Raw genomic sequence first — 21,904 nt, 5'->3', positions numbered from 1 at the left:
AGGATACATAATCCTAGTAACTTCTCTGGCAGTGGAATCTAAGACAGAGCAAGAATCTGAAAGCATAAATTAAGATAGTTAAAAAAAAATATCAGTTGAGATGATACATAGAGAAAAAATAAAATGTTCGAAATAAAAAAGGGCTCTATGGGGTACCTAATGACAGCATAACCTTAATCACTGAACCCCATATGTAAACAGCATGGGTTTCTTAGGCAAGGTGGCAAACTTGGCGCTCCCGTGTGGGAAATTATTCACAACCAATTTTTTTTTTAAAACAACCAATACAAGATGTTTCAATATTTATTCAGCAAAAATATTAGCAATTGAAAAAGGAGATGTTAATCAAAGACAATTAAAGTAAATGTGATGCTTCGAAAACAGCTTGATCAAGAAGCAGAACCAAATGATGACGACTGATATGGTTACATACATTGATTAATGATGACCTTTTCCATTCCCTCCTTTAGTTGGTTAGTCGTACGAAGACGCTTAACTGTGCCATGCAAAAGTTTCTCCTGATCAGTCAATTTTTTGCGTAGCCGGTAAATTTCATCAGTCACAGTTTTTCCCTATAGGGCAAAGAAAAAAAGAAATGAAGATGTGCTAATGTCTATGTTCAGTTCACGTATTTTCATTAGTTAGTTATCAAAGTGTGGCCTATAGAAGAACCTCTATTATCTGGCATTTGATTATCAGAATTTTGGATCATCTGGCAAGATCGCAAGGTCCCGTTGCTCGGCTAAACTATGTCATCCGGCATTTGATTAACTAAATGAAATACTGCCCACCCGTGATGTTTGGATAATCAAGGTTCCTCAGTACAGTGCAACAGAAGTTTAGAGAAGTTAACTGTGCGTATTCACCATCTCTCCCAAACAGGTAAGTCATTGTGCTAAGGTTGAATCTGATTGCATGACTGGAGCATATTTTTCAACAGTTCAATTAATTCATTGTGCTAGAAGATATGAAGCACATTAATCTGTACAAAACCTTTCAGCTTAAATTGCGGAATTTTTCCCCTTAGTGTAGGGAAACATCAAGTAATCCAAAAGGAATTTGGATATATTAACTATGGTAAAAGCACATGGATACAGACTAGTTGAAAAAGGTTTTTCAAAATGCTACCTCAGGCAACTGTCTGAATGCCTTCCATTTACGTTGTCTAATTCTATGAAAATGGTAAATTCTATTGTTCCCTGCACTGTGGAGTTGCGTTCAGCTTGCTAAGTATCAATAAGGATTAAAACTTGCTTTCTTCTTGTTCCACATGGCTTTGTACCAAATAATTCATCTGCCAAATAATCAGACACTTGGACAAAAAGCCCAAAAGGTGCTTTCAGAACTGGACTTCAATTACATTGCCAATGAACCGTGATTTCGAATTTTAGTTTTGAAATTCAATATACAGACCCTTTCTGTTCTGCATGTTTCCACGATTCGGTATTACAGCACCAAGACAGAAGAACCCTCTTTCATGAAAAGTATTTGTTTTCAGGCTGGACACTATAAGGAATTAGAAAAGAAATTGCTGTAGCCCAATAAATTCAATTTTTGTACCTGTGTACGATGACTGGAGCTAGCAGAAGAGATCGGTAAAGATACCCTCCAGAAGCGTTTTACCAAGTGTCCTGCTTCCTCAAACATTTGTTCCAAAGTCTTTATGGTTGAGGATAAGTCCTTTAAGCAAAGCTCATTTAGTTCCTGGAGCAGCAAAAAAAAAGACAAGTTAGACTCAACTTTATTAAAAAAAACTTTAAGCAGCACAATAACAAAATAGATAAACATCTCATTTCTGGTGTTGAAACAGCATGTTCCAGTATAACAAAAAAGGTATTTATTATCACTTAGGGGTCCAATAATTCAACCTGTGATCAATTTCATTTCATATCAGGTTAATTCTACATGTTGACGGGTAGAAACATTGCTAACAAAACTGGGCTTTTTAATATGAAGCACCAAGATTTAAGTATATCCTGGATTCAGACGTAGACTCCACACACCCACTTATGCTTCCAGGATTAAGAACTGGATCGAGTCTCAGATGAGGTTTTAAGATGGACCTGAACTAGGAAAGTTTTTGCTGGTTTAATTTGCAAATCAAATTGTGGATTTGTTCAAATTTACACGTGAATCTGCTATGCTTTGGAATATTTATGATTATATGTTCTTAACTGACTGCATATTAAGAATGGAATGTACAAACCTACAATGGTCCGCTCAGATTTGGATATTAACGTCACCCTGCTGTGTTGCTAACATGCCTAGTCGTTTTTTTTAAAAACCAAAACTGTGAGCACCACTTTCAAATAGATCTCTCTGCAACTCAACTATACTGCTGTAGTAAAGCAGCAGGCAGAAGTCAAGGTCGGTCTCCAAGCATGACCCCGAACTTCCTGCACCTTGGGGCATTTTAATTCTACTCTTTGCTCCAAACTCTGACCTTTGTGTTTGGCCTGTTAATGTTCCAGTGAAGCTCAATCTAAGCTGGAGAGCCAGAACTTAAAATCTCCAAACCATTCTGTCAGTCCTTCATTTTCATTCTTCCTATCATTTCCCCTTTCAGTTTTCAAACTTTTCCAAGTTCTGGTGAAAAGTCACAGATGTGAAATGTAAATGTTTTCTCTCTCTCTCTCTCTCTCTCTACTGGTATTGTCACACCTGCTGAAACTACTGCCATTTCTTCCATATAAACCATAGTATGTAAGTAAATAAAATGATTTGAACTGTGGAAGATGCTGAAAGAAATTTAAGGAAGAATATAGTAACTTTGTACCATTTCAAAATGTTTCTGGTACTCAAATAAAAAAAAATGACATTGATGAAAATAATGAAAGTTTATATTGTGGAAAAGAAAACATCCATATCACTGTGTGCGCTTTAAAATGAATTTAAAATGATTGAGAGAAAAGCTTCCATTTCTAAACTAATTGTTCCAGACTATTTTGGGCATTGGTAACACTAGAACAAAGCCATGGTATTAATGATATCTGTGTGCAGTGAGATGAGAAATCACTGAATAAAAGGCACACCTGAGTTGGAGGAGACCTCCAGTAGCTTGCTGTTGCAATTTCCCTCTGGATATGGGGGCGGAAAAATGTTATTCAGGAATAGTTACCAGGAGGTGGTGAGTTGTTTAAAGAGTATTTGTGATAACATGCATTGCAGAGCAGGACTGCACATTAATCAGTTTAGTACCGTACCGGGTCACAGTATTCTGCAGTTGAGTACATGATGACAAGACCAGAGGCCCTTAGGACTGTGCCAATGAGATACTGGGCAGTTTACCACAAGACATAGGAATAGAAATAGACCATGTGGTCCATTAAATATGCTCCACCATTTGATCATGGGTGATCTTTCCCAACCCCATTCTCCTGCCTTCTCCCCATAACCCTTGAACCCCTTTCCCTGTCTTAAATACACTTAATGACTTGGACTCTTCTGCCCTCTGCAGTTATGAGCTCCAGATTAACCACCCTCGAACTGAAGGAATTCCTCCTTATCTCTGTTCTTAAGGGTCACCCCTTCTCTCTGAGGCTGTGCCCTAAGGTCCTGGTCTCACCTACTAGTGGAAACATTTTCTCTATGTCCACTCTGTCCAGGCCTTATAGTATTCTCTAAGTTTCAGTAGGATTCCCACCCCCCCCAACCTTCTAAACTCCATCGCAAACAATCCAGACTCCTCAACCACTTCTCATATGCCAAGCTCTTCATCCCAGGATCAATCTTGTTAACCTCCTCTGGACCTCCTCCAATACCTGCAAATCTTTCCAAAGATATGTGGCCCAAAACTGCTCACAATATTCCAGAAGCAATCTGACCACAGTCTTTTACAGCCTCAGTAGTATATGTCTACTCTTGTATTCTGCCCTCTTGAAATGAATGCTAATATTGCAATTGCCTTCCTAACTGCCAAATGAACCTGCATGTTAATGTGAAGGGAATCCTAAACCTGGACTCTTTGTGCTTCAGACTTCCAAAGCCTGCCTTTGTTTACAAAATAGTTTACGCCTCTACTCTTCCTATCAAAGTACATAACCTTTATAGCGGAGGTTGAGGTGGTTTCAATTTTGTTTTAAAACTGTCATTAAGTGATCTTGTCTGTATCTAAATGTTCTATCAAGTGAGATGCCTAAATAAACATAGTGGGGATCATGCTTCACTCTTTTAGTATCCAGGTTCAGCTCCCTTTTAGAACTGGCATTATGAAGGTGAAATGTGCTAGAGATTTTTCAAAAGTGTGCTCAGTTCTGGCACCATGTCTCGCAGTAACGGTCAGTTTTGCAATATTGCTGCTTAGTGAAGCTTTCAAATCAGGGAAATGCCAAGCCTAAATTCTAAAATCTACATAGTTAAAATCCTGGGACAGGGTTCAGGATAGGTAATTTATGAGAATTAAATCTAGCAGGGACTCGAGTTCTCCCACAGTTGTCTTGAAATGTATATAAAACACAAGTTTGTACTGTTAAGTTACTAAACATTTCTGAAAATATGTAGAGTTTACCTTTGCAGCAGTAGTCTGATGAGCAGCCACATCTCCAAGACATTTATTCATTCTATGAAGCAGTGACCGGCCATCAGAGATTTGCTTGTGCAATGCATTATAATTTTCTAATAGCCCGAGCACATATTGCCCATTCTTGTCTGCCAACATCCGATGCTCGGGAAGGATTCTGGAAGGTTTGCGTGGTAGATTTTCTATTGAACTATCACTGTAATGTGATGAACCATCAAACTCATCTTTTGGCAGTTCTTTAGCTCCTAAATTGAATGAAAGTTAGAAGTTGCAGATTAAAAGAAACATTGCAGGTTCAGAATTAGCTGAACTGTATTATTATATTTAAAATACAAATTGGGAGAAACATATGCATACAGAGAAACAAAATTATTTAGCAGCTAAAAAGATCCCTAGGCATTATTATATTCATTGCATCCCATTTGATTATCGACAATTAGAAAATTAATTATGAATAACTTTACTTCTTATAGATTTGCACTGCATGCTTTATTCCCTGAGCTATACCCAATGTCCATATGTGGAATGTGTTTTGTGGAAATCAAGGTGCCTGGAACACATTGCCATCAGAGGTAGTAGAAACAGGCACGGTAGATTCATTTAAGATGTGTCTGGACAGATGCATTAGTAGGTAGGGAGCAGAGGGATACAGATGCTTAGGAAATGGGCGACAGGTTTAGACAATGGATTTGGATCAGTTCAGGCTTGGAGGGCCTTTTGTTCAAGGTAAAAGACACGAGAGAAAATTCTGCCCCAAATAAAAAAGTTTCAGATAAGCTGATCCAATCAACACTTGGTACTGTAGCGTTTCTTTTAAGTGCTATTGAATATAGAAATGCTGTACTATGAATGCTGAAGCTAAAAGATCTATAAGTAGCAGTTAATTATCCAAACTTAAAACAAAGAAAACTAAAGACTATTCATTGTTACTGAAAGGTGTGCAGCTGTTTGCCATTTGTCCAAAGCAAAGAATTTTTAAAACATCATTGTTTCCACCTGCTCTTTGAACAGGTTAATTAGAAAAATACATTAGATTAATTTTTTAAAAAGTCAATATGAAGCCAAAAGCGATAACAGACTGGGAAATAACGACTGGCAAATTAATTTACAAAGCCACACAGGACTAAAACTGGTCTTGTGAAATAAACAGTATATTGGACTCAAGAAAAGTTGGAAGTTAGCACATGTTGATTTGTTTAATTTCAAATACAACATGCAATGGCAAAAAGTTCACAGAATTCCCAAAAAGGAGGCAATGGCCAAGTAGTATTATCATTAGACCCAAATAATGCTCTGAGGATCAGGGCTCGAATCTTTCCATGGTGAAATGTGAATTTAGGAAACTCCTGGAATTAAGAGTCTAATGATGACCATGAATCCATTGATGATTGCTAGGGGAAAACCCACCTGGTTCACTAATGTCCTTTAGAAAAGGAAATCTGCTATCTTACATGTGACACCAAACCCACAGCAATGTGGTTGATTCTCAACTGCTCTCTGGGCTATTAGAGGTGGATAATAAGTGCTGGCTTAGCCAGTGATGTCCTCATCTCATGAATGAATAAAAAGAAAACCGTGAATTTAGTCCATTGGCAGCATTAAGGAAATCCACTGTCACAATTTCATCCCTGGAAGTCTTATATGAAAATTAAAGACATCACCTCTTGTACATGGTACATACTTGAGATTCTGAACATTGACCCATCTGCAACAGTGACATCTGCGGGAATGTTGGCAGAGTTTGGTGATACTGGAAATTCATGAGACTGGAAATTTCCTCTTTCATCTTCAGCAGAAACAGACACTTCAGCTTCAGAATCTATTAAGTGTTTGCACAAAAAAGCAAGTACAGCATGAAAGCAGCATCACTGGAAAAATCTAAAGGATTGGAATCTTAAAATAAATTAATATATAATGTTTAATACAGCATACAAAGGTTCAACTGCATCATTCTGTGTGGGTAACTAAATTACAAACTCTATTTCTACTTAAATAGTCAAACTCCAAAATTAAATACATGTTTTAAATTCAGGGAAACAAATACAACAGACTTGAAAAGGGATAAAGAATTCAGAAATTAAAGTTCAATTTAAATTAGCTGCTGTTTACATTATATGTTACTGCCAAGAAGATGTTTTTCAACTGAAGTCAAATGAGAACATGGTGAATGTTTCCATTGAGGGTGACTGGCTGGCATGATTTTGGGAAGGATGCATTTTGCTGACAGTGCCCAAACAACAGGCTGGCAGCTCAGCAGCATCACTGTTAGTGCTGGCCATTGCCAAAAGCTGTATCAGCTGATGCCAGGTATCCTTGAAGACAGGTGAATTTTTTTTTGAAGAAATTGGAGCCAGACTACAGTGTTTGGAGCAATCCCTCCTTGGACCTTGGAGCTCCTAATCAAATAAGCCTCCCACCCTTCCCCTGTAGTGGGAAGTTGCAACATGGCTTGCCTCTTGACCCCTTTCACTATTTGTCCTTCTGCCTTCGCATTGATCACCAAAGAGGTGAGAAAAATACATATTAACGTTTCTGATTTTGGAACTTCACTTCGTTGAAAATTTATTTGAGGAATTTCAAAACAGCAAACATTTTAAAAGACAATAACGGGGTAAATGTGTTTACATTCTCACAACCTTATTGCACATCAACATACAACATAAAAATTTCAGGGAGAAAGTGAGGACTGCAGATGCTGAAGAAACAGAGTCGAAAAGTGTGGTGCTGGAAAAGCTCAGTTGGTCAGACAGCAACTGAGGAGCAGGAGAGTTGATGTTTCAAGCATAAGCCCTTCATTAGGAATTACAGGTTGTTCTGCTATAACGTGTATTCTGTTAATGCAAATTTGCTATAACGTGATTGAAGAATGTTTCTAAAGCAAGAACCTTTAAAATGTGAATTGGTTCTAACACTATTACATCGCCAACACAAAGCACTGTTTTAGAAGCGTGAGTTTTCTATAATGAGGGGTTGCACAAGAACACAACCTTTGCATTATAGAAGAACTACCTGTAGATTAATGACTTTGATATACTAAACAAACATCTCAGACACAGTATTCAAATCACCCCATGACAAACTGTAAAACTAAGTTTAATACACCGCAATTGTTTCTTGGGACTGAATAATATCTTCAAAAAAACCCAGTAAAACTTCTTATAAAACCAACTGGATCAAAGTGTTCTTAATGGAGGCAACATCATATTTTTAGCCAATCTAGCTACTACCAAAACACAGTCTTGTGATGTATTGTAGAATCTCAATGCTCAATGAAATATGTATGGGCAGTAGCATGGCCACTGTTAAGAGCAAATAAGAAGCATGTTTTAAATATTTTTGATAGCACAAATGGAATACTTATTTGTCTAATATGAACTTACATCTGTGCTCCTGACACCAATTGTAATTTGTTCACGAGGCACAGTGCTTGTAAAAGTCAAAAGCTACTTTGAACATGCTTACATAAGGAAATGCAGTCAAATTATTTACCTTGAAATAAACGTCTATTCCTATTAGATCTTTGCTCTCTTGTCAAGAGATAGTTTATATTAATTGTGGAAGGACTGCCTTCAGATTTGTGTTGTCCTTGTTGAAGTTGTTCTTCAAGCTTTTGACGTAAACAGTTGTTGGTCTGAATACTTTTCTCTAACTGAATCCGTAGGCAGTGGATTTCTGTCAAGATTTCATTTAGATCAATAGATCCTTGAAAACATTTCACTGATTCATGGCTCATCTGTTGTGGAGACTCTGCAAGATTGCAAAACAAAATTATAATTGGTATTTATTTTTACGTCATTGTCTTTTGTATGCTGAATACTGAAAGGTGCACAAATAAGTGTGAATCTGGTGAATGAAAGGTAAACGTCGTTTCAATTTCTTCTCTTAATATAAGACACTTCAGTACAAATACTCTTTCACTTTCACAGTCTCAATGTGATGCAAGGTTTAGTAGTAAGAGGGGACAAGATGAATAAGTGCCAACTTTACTGCATGAAGAGATCGTCATAGGTTCTAGTTTATGCTATAAAATACATTCAACATCATTTCCAGTCTAATTATAGACAAAAGGGAGCGCACAATCTGACGTCAATTAAACATTCCAGTGCTAGACAAACAATAAGCTACAGAGTCCAGTCTCTGGTAAAGAGTAATATTAACACAGAAGGCAGGCTTTGGCTAAAATGATACTTACATACAAACAATATCATATTCAAGAACTGTTCAATAAGAGGCTAACAGTTCAACAGATGTGACATTTTTTGCAATTAAAATAAATAAAAAGGGTCAAAATGGTTTCCTTTTACAGTTCCAACTTCATTAAATCAAACATGCTGGATGATAATAAGCAGGCATTAAGCCAAAAAGCCAGAAAATAAAAACAAAATGAACTGGATCTCTAAAATTATTTTTTTTTCCTAGTCTTAAGTGTTTGACCCATAGTGCAGGGTGGTACAGTTTTAGCGCCATTTATAAGGTTAGGTTTAAAAATACAAAGGGTTGGTGCTAGGTCGCTGCTCAGTGCATAGAACAAAAAACAGAATGGTACAGCACAGGAACAAGCCCTTCAGCCCACCATATCTGTGCTGACCACAGTGCCATTCTAAACTAATCCCATCCGCCTGCACATGGTCTGTATCCATCCAAGTCTCTGTTCATGTATCTGTCTAAATGCCTCTTAAAATGTTGCTGTTGCATCTGTTCCTATCATCTCCTTTGGCAGCATGTTCCAGTCATCTACCGCCCTCTGTGCAGAACATTACTTTCCAAAACCAAAACTTTCACTCTTACAAATAGGTGTAGTAGTCCTTATTAAAACATTGGCAACTGTCCAATCGGAAAATATCAAATAATCTAACTAAAACATCAGGCAGAATCTTCTGTTTCCTCATGGCAAATTTAGTGATGGGGGAAGCATTTGGGAGGGTCCCTTGACCTCTACTTAAGTTCTTGGTAGAAATGCAAGTGAGGTAAAAACAATGACTGCAGATGCTGTAAACCAGATTCTGGATTAGTGATGCTGGAAGAGCACAGCAGTTCAGGCAGCATCCAAGGAGATTTCGAAGCTCCTTCGATGCTGCCTGAACTGCTGTGCTCTTCCAGCACAACTAATCCAGAAATGCAAGTGGACAGCCTTATCCTGCCACAATCAGTGCTAACCCTGCAGTGGGTTTGGAGCTCAACTTCTTCTACACAGATCTTTCTGGGCTGGGAATAAGCAATGATTATGGATGTCATAATAGCATCAATGATTGCCTCCCCAATGGCACTGCCATTCAGTACAGGAGGCAGTCTCTGATTTGTCAGAAGTTCACAGTGGGTACAAGTTCCATACCCAGGGTCCTTGATCTTACGGAGGCTTGATGCTGTCCTGTCAAGTGCTTGAGCAGAACAACATATAGTAAACATTCTTTAAATGAAGCAATGCCAGCCTACGACTGGCAGTCAATACCTTCATCATCACAAGATTCTACACACAATCTGCTTTTCACATACTGTTTATTTAGGAGGTGTGTAGTCAAAGAACCAAGTAATAGCCATATCAGTGGCTAATGGAGGTCTTTAAGCTACTTTCAAGTTTTGTCAGTGGACTCTCAGCGACAATGTGAATCAGTGTGTGGATACCACCACAACCTGAATGATCTTGACAAAAAGACGGATGGTGGGCAACTGTACACAGACCTTAACCTGGAAAACATTTAAAAGGGCTCATGGCTGCCATGGGAGATATAAATCAAGTGAGGAAGTAGTAAAACTTTAATGGAAAGTATTTCCCACAAAGCCGTACAGTCACTAGCATAAAATGTCCTAATCCTAGAGTATTTCTTTATATTTATTCTTAGGAAAAATAGACAGAAATTACATCACACAGAATAATACTGGTCTGAAACTTTGGTCATATTTAAAACATATAAAACAATGATTAGAATACTTCCAGATTACAGAAAAACAATGGCCTACATCTTCCATTCTCTCGATTGTCAGAGAGCAGATGCACCACAGAAGATACTCGTCAGCATTTTGTGAATATCCTGATGTATAGATATATTTGGGAATTGCCCAGGAAGTTTAAGTGCTGGATGGGAAAGTCCCTTTTACACAGAAGCCTCAGACAATATTTCAACTCCAAACTAGAGTTAGTGACTTGGGACTGTTCTGTTCAACTTACTTTGACAGTTGTCCAGGAAATATTAGACAGTTTAAAATCTGATCCGACACGAGCGACTCCACATCCAACCTTGGGACCCCCAGCCAGCCAACTATCTCACTAACTGCCTGACTACCTCGACCACTCAAATTTACTCAATAACCCATACTCATTCATTAGAAGATTGAACCTTTAAATACTTCACTGCATTACCTGTCACCTAGGATCAGTAATTCCAGAAAAAAAATGGGTAGTTGCATTTGGTCAGGAAAAGCTTCTTCAGCAATAACAATGTGTGCAACATTTCTGCTGATTTGTTGTGTCAGGCCTATGTAAATCACAATTAATTTTATAAGCACAAGGAAACCTCAAGTTCTTAAACTTCCTAGATGAAGTTTTATATTTTCTGTAAACAAGGAATTGAAATGAGTGGATAGGAAAGGGCAGTTTAAGTAGTAGATCAACAATAATTCTATTGAGTTGGCAGAGCAGGGCTGGATGGTCCACTGCTGCTCCTACTGCTTATACTCTTATGTAGTGTTAGGTTGTTGGCAGGTTGTGTTTTCACCATTAGTCAGGCTTGAACACTAAATATTTTGCTTTACATTACAACTTTCATTTAACTAATTCCTTTTCAGAAATGAAAAATAATTTGAGTGAGGGGTGGTGGTGGCATGAAATAGGATGGAGAAAATTTTACAATTTTCCTCATTGCAAAAATACCTGGTTTTCCTTCCTCAAGCTGCTCATACACCCGAAGCTCCATTCTTAATGACTGTAGCAGCTGCTGGTTCTCTGTGAAGAGCTGATGCTGTAAGCAAAGTTCTTGGTGCAGCCTGCAAATAAAAGTTAAGTTGGTTTATGTCAAAAATATTAAAATAAAATTCTCACACCTCACCTTCCTTTAAATAATGTTTTTTTTAAATCATAGGAACTTCATTCAACATCTAAAAATATTCGTCCAAGGAAATGCATCATCTCACACTTGTTCAGATTGAACTCCAGCTGCCTTTTCTTCGTCCAACTTTCCACTGGTCTATATCCTGCTGTATCCTTTGATAAGCTTCTTCAAAATTAACAATTCCACCAATTTTTGTGAAGTCTGCAAACTTACTAACCAGACCACCTACATTTTCATCAAAGTTATTTGTATATATTACAAACTACAGGAGGTCACAGCACCGATTCTTTTGGAACATCACTGGTCACAGACCTCCGGTCAGAAAAAACACCCCTTCACAACCACCCTCTGTCTTCTATGACCAAGTTTAGTATCCAACTTGCAAACTTTGTTACTTCCTTAGAAAATTCAATCAGGTTTGTGAGACAAGACCACCCCTGCATAAAGCCTTGCTGACTATCTCTAAAACATCCATTCTTCTCCAAATGCAAGTAAATCCTCTCCCAAGAAGCTTCTCCAATTATTTCCCTACCATGGAGGTAAGGCTTTGCAGCCTATAATTTCCTCCATTATCCTGTTGCCTTTCTTAAAGGAGGGAATAATGTTGGCTGTTCTCCAGTCTCCTTGGACCTCACTTGGGACTCAAAAGGATACAAAGATCTCGGTCAAGGCCACAACAATTTCCTCCCTTGCTTCATTCAGTACTCTGGGATAGACCTCATCAGGTCCTGAAGACTTACCTACTTTAAATGCTTTTCAAGACACTCAACACCACCACCTTCTTAATACTAACATGCCCCAGAATATCAACATACCCCTCCCTAATGTTATCACCATTCATATCCTTCACCTTGCTGAATACTGATGTGAAGTACTCACTAAAAACCTTACCCACTTCCTCAGACTCCACAGATAAATTCCCATTTATCTTTGAAGGAACCCACCTTTCCCATGTTATTCTCTTGCTCCTCATATATGTACAAGATGGCTTTGGATTCTCCTTAATCCTACTTGCCAAAGAAATTTCATGGCCCCTTCAAGCTCTCCTAATTTCTAGATTAAGATCTTTTCTGTTTCCTTTATACTCTACAAAAGTTTTCTTTGATTTGTTTCCGAAACCTTACATATGCTTCCTTTTCCTTTTTGACTAACCTTTCAATATATCTGGTTATCTAAGTTTCCTGAATCTTGCCATCCTTATGTTTCATTCTCACAGGAATATGCTGGTCCTGAACAATGATCAATTGGCCTTTAAAGACTCCCATGTTAGATGTGGATTTACTCTCAAACAACCAGTCCCAATCTAGTTTCTCCAGTTCCTGCATAATACTGTTGTAATTAGCCTTCCCCAATTAAGCGCTTTCACCTGAGGACCAGTCTTGACCTTATCCATAACTATCTTAAAACTTGCAGAATAGTGATCACTATACTCAAAGTACTCCCACACTGAAATTTTGATCATCTGGTCAGGCTAATTCCTCAGTAAAGGTCTACTACAGCCATTTCCCTATTTGGACTATCTACATATTGTTTCAAGAAACCCTCCAGGATGCACCTAAATATTCTGACCCATCTAAGCCCTGGCACCAAGGGAGTCTCAGTCAATTCTTGAAGTTTTAAAAATACTACAATCCTGTTTTACATCTTTCTATGATCTGCTTATATATCTGTTTCCCTATCTCCTGCTGACTATCAGGAGGATGATAGTATAACACCATCCTAGTGATTGCACCTTTATTATTCCTAAGTTTTGACCCAGCTGGATGAGCCCCTCAAAGAGACCCTTTCTTACGACAGCTGTGACATTCTCTTTAATCAGTAAAGCAACTTCCATCATGCTCTTATGGCCCTCTCTGTCTTACCGGAAACATTTAAATTCCTGGAATGTTGAGCTGCCAGTCCTGACCCCCTCTCAACCAGTTTCTGTAATGTCTACAACATTGCAGCCCCATGCACAAATCTAGGCTCTAAGCTCATGTGTCTTACCTCTTCAACTCCTTGCATTAATATAAATACATTTCAGACTACCAGTCCAGTGGTGTTCAGTAACCCAGCCCTAGCTGCTTTTCCTATTAGATTTACATGACTTGATGTCGACCTTCTCCTCAAACCCTCCTCTTGCTGATCTGTAGCTATGATTCGGACCTCACCGCCATACTAGTTTAAAAACTCTCCTGAGTGGCACTAGCAAACCACCCTTCAAGGATATCGGTGCCCTTCTGGTTTAGATGCAACCCATCCTTCTTGTACAAGTCCCCACTGCCCAGGAGATCCCAATGATGCAGATATCTGAAGTCTTCCTTCCTACACTAGCTCTTTAACCACACATTTAATTGTATTACCTTCCTATTTCTGGCCATCACTCGCACATGGCACAGGGAGTAAGCCCGAGATTACAACTCGAGAGATCCTGCTTTTCAACTTCCTACTCTCAAAATTCCCTTTGCAGGGCCTCATCTCTGCCTATGAATCTGGATCATGAAATCAGACTGCTAACCCATCTGTTTCAGGATATCCTGTGCCACTCAGAAACACTCTTGAGCATGACAGAGGGGCAACACACTTTTCTGGAGTTTCACTCATTGCCACAGAAATGCCTATCTGTGCCTATACATTCCCCTATGATTACTGCTCGCCTACACTATGACCCTTTTTGCTGTACTATAGGGCCAATTATGGTACCACTCATATGGCTGCTGTTGCTGCTTTCCCTTAAAAGGTCACCCTTGCCAAAGGTCAGCCTTGCCAAAGGTCAGGAAGATTCTAAGGATCTTTAAAATGGTGGGGGAGACCAGTATGGGGAAGTGCTGTCCTCCATTTCTAACAGATCCAATTTTTGCTGGGTAGGAATAATGAGTGGGAGTGATGTCATACTGGAGGGAAACCCGAACTCATTATTACACTTAAATGGTGTTGCTGAGTTCAAATAGAACCCAATTTAGCTGTTGCAAAGACCTTAAACTGCACTGTAAGGGGCACAAATTTATGGAGTAGATGTAAATGCTCTTGAATGGTAGATCAGGTCTGTTTAACATTCAGATTTTTAAAATATTGTCCCCTGTTTAAACTATGGAGAAAACAGACTGCAACTGTTGTAGAAGCTGTTCGAGCACTTTCAACAGAGCTCTTTGCTGACATTTCCTATAGGGGTATACTTATCCCGAATAGATTTTGAGGTCAACTCAGAATGTATACTGAGTGAATGGCTATGGAGTAAGCATGGAAGGTATGATGTGTCACAGTGGCCAGAAATATTCCAAAACATAATTGAATTTCCAGAGAATCAGGCTAGCTAGACCATCTTAACACTCCAGCTCTGCTTCCTGTCTCAATGGGCTCAATTCTATTCTGCAGTGTTGTGTCCCATTCCTGGGGCAAAAATATTCCAGTGATTCAGAATACACTTGACTGAGATAGGTCCAGCAAGTTGGGAAATCTCTCAACTCAAGCTACCCTCCTTGGTCACCAAACTCCACTTGAGAGTGTAACAATTACCTGTTGATTTCATCATGACTGGACTGCAGCTCATCTTTTAACTTCTTGCTTTCTTCATGAGCATTAGCAACCTTAGTTTGCAGTCGACTACTCTCCCGCTTGACACGTTCACACTCACTACGCAAACGTTCATTAGCTGCAGTCTTCTTTGAAAGAGATTCCTTTAGTTTCTCATTTTCCCTCTGTTTGTCTGCAAATCAAAGTGAAAAAAATTAGTTTGCTGCAACATGAGTTTGTTTTCACTTCTGTGAAAGACGAGTGTTGAATCTTTAATCCAATTATTTCAAGGTGGAAACAATTGGCATTTTTCTTCCTATTTTATCTATAGTGAGCTGTTAAAAATACCCATTGTGATCTAATGGCTTAGCATGGCTAAAGGGCTATGCAAAGGAGTCATAAAATGCACATTTGTTCCCACAATTCTCTAGTGAGTCACTGGAATTAGCTAAAGGCAGATAAGATCACTGGCCTCCTGAAGAGGAGGAAATTTGGAGAAGGAATCACCTTTGCCTCTTGCAGAATTCAACTACAGCACGAAGGTGACACAGTAGTTAGCACAGCTGCCTCACAGCACCAGAGACCCAGGTTCAATTCCCGCCTCGGGCAACTGTCTATGTGGAGTTTGCAATTCTCCCAGTGTCTGCGTGGTTTTCCTCTGGGTGCTCCGGTTTCCTCCTACAGTCCAAAGATGTGCAGGTTAGGTGAATTGGCCATGTTAAACTGCCCGTAGCGTGGGGTGAATGTACGGGAATGGGTCTGGGTGGGTTGCTCCTTGGAGGGTCGGTATGGACTTGTTGGGCCGAAGGGCCTGTTTCCACACTAAGTAATCTAATGTAACCTAGAAGAAACTTGCAAATAGGTCAGCTACCTTTTCTTCTGGAAAATGAAATATATGCAAACTTTATTCATGCTCTCTTTCTAAAATCTAAGAGATATAATTCTCTCTATCTCTCAGAGAAAAGACATTACACTCGTATCTTACTACGACAACACTGGCATGATGCTGATAATCCTAGATTTTCTCTTGTTAACCATCATCTTCCAGATGATTCAACGTTCATATGAAAGTTAGTGGACTATTACACAAAGTGGGATGAAGACAGAAAAATTCAAAGCACAGCATCAATTTAAAACTGGAGTTTCTTTGTTGTAATTATATGATTCATTTCATCTTCCCCGGTTCATAATGCTTCAATCTAATCTCTACACATTAATTTTTTAAAATGTGGGCGCAGATGAGAATTAAGTTATCAGAAATATGAGTAGGTCATAAAGAGATATTTGGATTTAAGAAAAGGTGTAAATGTTGAAGGCAACTACGATAATAAATTTGACATTCTTTGCTGACTTTTAACAACACATCCCACAAGTAGAAGTAATTCAATGCAAATGCATAACAGTGAGTCAATAATAGCAATAATTAGGAACAGAGAGTCAGAACCAATTTTTTTGCTACTACAGGAGCATCATTGGTCTGAAAGGTTAACTCAGTTTCTCTCTACAGATACTGAGTATTTCTGGCAATTTGAGCTTTAAGTTCAGCTTCTGAACATCTGCAGCAGTTTGCTTCTGGTGAGGTTCAAGAGAAATTTTGGTTCAAAATGCTGAAGAAAGGTGTCTTGGCAAATCAGAAAAAAACTATTTCCACCATTTTTATCTCCTCTAGTTATCAACTAACTTGAAAAATGATCAAAAAAAAAGGACAAAGGAAGAAATTAGAATTAAGAAAAAGACAAACTTTGTAAAAACATGGACTACTATCTAAGACAGAACAGTCAAATGAGCTTTTAAAAAAGATAGTGGATTCACATTTGAAAAGTAAACGTTTAGAAGAGTCTAACAAAATGGGAAAATGATGAGCTGAATGGACAGATCTTTTAGAAACTGAACATTTGTACAATGGGGAAATCTAAATGAATCTAATGATTCTATTCAATTATTTTATTACTTACAGCTGATTGAACAAATAGTTAGTGTGTGGTAATTTCCCACATATGGATGATTTTTATTTATATGTACAGGTTGAATGAATGAAGCTTACTACTTTGTTGATTAGTCATACAAATTGTTGCTCCTATTGATTCATCTTGTTTTGTATCACAATAGTTTGGTCAACAAACATAGGAACGTCTACTAATTCTGGAATTTTTCAGCCATTTTTTTTGTCAGAAATTCTAGCATTTACTGATGAATGTCTTCTTACGTACCCAAAACTGGCAGTTTCCACTGTATTTCAAATCTAATACAATAATTGTTGAAATGCCAAAGTTCTGACAGATACTCTGGGAATAAGATTTTATGAAAATAATATCTAGACCTTAGATTTGAAAACTTTTTTTAAGAACAATTCTGGACAGAAGCACTTAAATAAATCACACGTGTAAGCAAGTTATTTTGAATACAAACAGACTGTTGGCTTTTACTGCAATGGGCTCAGGGCATACACAGAAGTGAAATCACATGGAGCACTGTGTATAGCTTTGGTCTTCTTAAGTTAAATTTGCATCAGAAGCAGTTAAGAGAAATTTCACAAAGACAATTAATTACCTTTGACAAAAGGGTGAACATATTGAACACTTTTCTGATGAGGTAATAGAAAGGCTCAACAAGATTAACACTTAATGTGGTATACATGATATATCTAGGTCTGATGCAGTGCTACACAGCGGATTCGTAAAGAAAGTTATAGATTATGCTATAAAAGGGACAGTGACAATGTGGGAACAAAATTGCCTGAGTGATAGGAAACAAAGAATAACGGTGAATGGATATTTTTCAGGCTCGAAGCAAACTAATAGTAGAATTCCCCAGATGTTAGGACCCTTGAAATAACAGGTATATATTAATGATCTGGATCATGTGGTTAGGGGCCAATGTCAAAGTTTGCAAATGACATGAAACTTGGAAGAATTGTAAGCTGTATGGAGGACAGTGCAGAACTCCAAAATGACATTGAAAAGCTAGTGGAGAGCACAGGTAGGTGGCAGATGAGGTTCAATACAGAGAGATGTGAAGTGTCACAATTTGACAGGAAGAACACTGAAATTCAACATAAAGGGTACAATTCTAAAGGGGTGCAGGAGCAGAGGGACATGGTGTATATGAGAATAGATTATTAAAGTTTGCAAGATAGGTGGAGAGAGCAGCTAATAATATATATAGTGCCCTTGGTTCTATTAAATGGGGACACAGAGCACAAGAGCAAGAAGGTGATGCTAAACTTGACAGATCTCAGCTGGAAGTCTGTGTACAGTTGTGGGCACTACATCATGGGAAAAATGTAAATGTGGTGGAAAGAGTGCAGAAGCAACTCCTCTACCTACCTCAACACTGTCCTATCCACCCCCCCCCCCCCCCCCCCCCACCCCCACCCCCAAGTCCAGGAACTCCCCACATACGTTCGAGACACCACCCACGCCCTCCACCTCCTCCAAGACTTCAGTTTCCCCGACCCCCAATGCCTCATCTTCACCATGGATATCCAATCCCTCTACACCTCCATCCGCCATGACCAAGGCCTCCAAGCTCTCCATTTCTTCCTCTTCCAACGTTCCCAACAGTATCCTTCCACCAACACTCATTCGTTTGGCTGAACTGGTCCTCACCCTTAACAGTTTCTCCTTCGAATCCTCCCACTTCCTCCAGACCAAAGTGGTAGCCATGGGCACCCGTATGGGCCCCAGCTATGTCTGTCTCTTTGTTGGCCACATAGAACAGTCCATCTTCCGTAGTTACACCGGCACCACTCCCCACCTCTTCCTCCGCTACATTGATGACTGCATTGGCGTCACCTCGTCCTCCCACGAGGAGGTTGAGCAATTCACCAACACATTCCACCTTGACTTTAAATTTACCTGGACCATTTCTGACACCTCCCTCCCCTTCCTGGACCTCTCCATTTCCATTAATGACAACTGACTTGACACTAACATTTTTTACAAACCCACCAACTCCCACAGCTACCTGGATTACACCTCTTCCCACCCTACCTCCTGCAAAAATGCCATCCCGTATTCCCAATTCCTCTGCCTCCGCCATATCTGCTCCCAGGAGGACCAGTTCTACCACAGAACACACCAGATGGCCTTCTTCTTTAGAGACCGAAATTTCCCTTCCCACATGGTTAAAGATGCCCTCCAACACATCTCGTCCATACCCTGCACCTCCGCCCTCAAACCCCACTCCCCCAACCGTAACAAGGACAGAACGCCCCTGGTGCTCACCTTCCACCCTGCCAACTTTCGCATAAACCACATCATCGACGACATTTCCGCCACCTCCAAACGGACCCCACACCAGGGATATATTTCCCTCCCCAATTATTTCCGATTTCCGCAAAGACCGTTCCCTCTGTGACTACCTGGTCAGGTCCATGCCCCCCCAACAACCCACCCTCCCTTCCTGGCACCCACCCCTGCCACCGTAGGAATTGCAAAACCTGTGACCACACCACCTCCCTCACCTCCATCCAAGGCCCCCAAAGGCGCCTTCCACATCCAAAGATTTACCTGCACATCCACTAATATCATTTATTGTATCCGTTGCTCCCAATGCAGTCTCCGCTACATTGGGGAGACTGGACGCCTCCTAGCAGAGTACTTTAGGGAACATCTCCGGGATACCAGGACCAATTAACCACACTGCCCTGTGGCCCAACATTTCAACTCCCCCCTCCCACTCTACCGAGGACATGGAGGTTCTGGGCCTCCTTCACCGCCGCTCCCTCACCACCTGACGCCTGGAGGAAGAACGCCTCATCTTCTGCCCTTGGAACACTTCAACCCCATGGCATCAATGTGGATTTCACCAGTTTCCTCATTTTCCCCTTCCCCACCTCACCCCAGCTCCAACCTTCCAGCTCAGCGCCGTCCCCATGACCTGTCCTACCTGCCTATCTTCCTTTCCACCTATCGGCTCCACCCTCCTCTCTGACCTATCACCTCCATCCCCACCCCCATTCACCTATTGTACTCTATGCTACTTTCTCCCCACCCCCATCCCCCTCTCATTTATCTCTTCACTCTGCAGGCACCCTGCCTCTATTCTTGCTTCTGCCTGAAACGTCGATTTTCCTGCACCTCAGATGCTGCCTGACCTGCTGTGCTTTTCCAGCACCACTCTAATCTAGACCCCCGCAGAAGCAATTTGGTTGATTGAAAAAATTTAGTTACGAGAATAGATTTTAAAAGGTAGCACTATGTTCCTTGCAGAGAAGGCAGAGAGGAGATTTGATAGCGGTTTTTTTTAATCGTGAGTGGGCTGGATAGAGTAGATAGGGACAAGCTGTTCCCACTTGTACATGTAACAAGAACAAGAGGGCATAGATTTAAGGGGATGTGCAAAAGAAGCAAGGGTAATGTGACAGAACCTTTTCTTCCCACACAGTAACAAGTTAGGTACAGTGTGGTGGGGGATAGTTCAACTCAGGCATTCATGAGGGCATTGGGTGACTATTGGCATAGAAATAGTGGGCAAGCATATGGAGGCAAGGGGAATGAGAAGCGAGACCGGCACCAGGCAATGCTATTCATTTGAAGAGCTGGTGCAGGCATGATAGTCAAATGGCTTCCTTCTGCACCGTAACATTCTATGGTAGTTTTGAAAAATATTTATTATAGTTTAGAATCTTATTGAAGCATGCAAGGTTCTGAAGGGATATGGCAGATTGGATAGGAAGGTTGCTTCTCCTTCTGGAGGAGTCTAGAACTAAAAGGCACCATCTAAAAATAAACAAATCTCCTATTTAAGAGGGGTATGAGGAGGAATGTTTTCTCTCACATGGCTGAGGGGCTTCAGAATTGGGCTGTGCACACAGTTATGAAGGCTGGGTCACTGAATATAATCAAGCATGAATTATAGACAATGTTTTGGGCAACAAACCAAATTAATGGTTGTGGAAAGGGCAAACAGGAAAGTGGATTCAAGGCTATAGTCAAAGGAGACATGACAATCGGTAAATGTTGGAGCAAGCTTGAGGGGGTGAATGCCCCATTCCTACTCTTTTTCCCTTAGGAGCTTAATATCAATAGCCATACATACCTCTGGTGTTTCGTGTCAGCTGCTCTTTTAAAGATTTGTTTTGTTCCTTCAGGTAATGAATCTGATCCGTCAGGTGACTGTGTTCCTCTGCCCCGTTGATGAAAATATTTGTGGATGCTCAAGAGATAAGCACAGTTTTATAAGTATTCACAACTTTTTGTGTAATACAAATAGCATACATGCAAATAGGTATTAAATCTCAAATTTAAAAATACAGTACCCTTCCACATAGGGAGAAAAGGTCAAAAAATAAACTACAATATTATCAAACATATTTTTCAAATTCACACTTCTAACACTATCAGCTTGTTATTTTGGTACATACACAAAATTGCAGGGAGTTCTCTGATGAAGTGCCACATTAACGACAAAATAAATTTGAGATGGTGTAAGCCTATTTCAAACATGATTATTGCAATCAGCTAGGAATGAAAAGATTGACCTCCATACTATCTTCGAAGCTATTTTTCACCTGCTGCCCATGTTTAGAATTTTTTGAAGAGGTGACAGCAGGTTAGACCAGGGAAACCCAGTGGATGTGGTCTATCTAGACTTCCAAAAGTCCTTTGATAAGGTGCCACACGGGAGGCTGCTGAGCAAGGTGAGGACCCATGGTGTTCGAGGTGAGCTACTGGGATAGATTTAGGATTGGCTGTCTGACAGAAGGCAGAGAGTTGGGATAAAAGGTTCTTTTTCAGAATGGCAGCTGGTGACGAGCGGTGTCCCGCAGGGTTCAGTGTTGGGGCCACAGCTGTTCGCATTAAATATTAATGATCTGGATGAAGGGACTGGGGGCATTCTAGCG

General features: G+C 39.9%; 1 protein-coding gene across 6 annotated transcripts in view; it reads right to left on the bottom strand.

Moving 5' to 3' along the window:
- cdk5rap2 (CDK5 regulatory subunit associated protein 2) overlaps nt 1-21,904 on the bottom strand; it is a 132,017-nt gene that overhangs the window by 7,996 nt on the left and 102,117 nt on the right. For all 6 annotated transcript variants that reach the window (XM_072566089.1, XM_072566086.1, XM_072566084.1 and 3 more), the window contains 8 exons: nt 21,100-21,216; nt 15,061-15,250; nt 11,388-11,500; nt 8,009-8,266; nt 6,201-6,338; nt 4,508-4,764; nt 1,561-1,704; nt 434-572 (listed from right to left, as the gene is read on the bottom strand). In XM_072566089.1, the coding sequence (XP_072422190.1) occupies nt 434-572; nt 1,561-1,704; nt 4,508-4,764; nt 6,201-6,338; nt 8,009-8,266; nt 11,388-11,500; nt 15,061-15,250; nt 21,100-21,216 (1,356 nt within the window). The remainder of the gene's footprint in view (nt 1-433; nt 573-1,560; nt 1,705-4,507; nt 4,765-6,200; nt 6,339-8,008; nt 8,267-11,387; nt 11,501-15,060; nt 15,251-21,099; nt 21,217-21,904) is intronic.

Source organism: Chiloscyllium punctatum, chromosome 49 (genome assembly GCF_047496795.1).
Source record: "Chiloscyllium punctatum isolate Juve2018m chromosome 49, sChiPun1.3, whole genome shotgun sequence".
NCBI lineage: Eukaryota > Metazoa > Chordata > Chondrichthyes > Orectolobiformes > Hemiscylliidae > Chiloscyllium > Chiloscyllium punctatum.
This window is presented reverse-complemented; position numbering and strand designations above follow the sequence as displayed.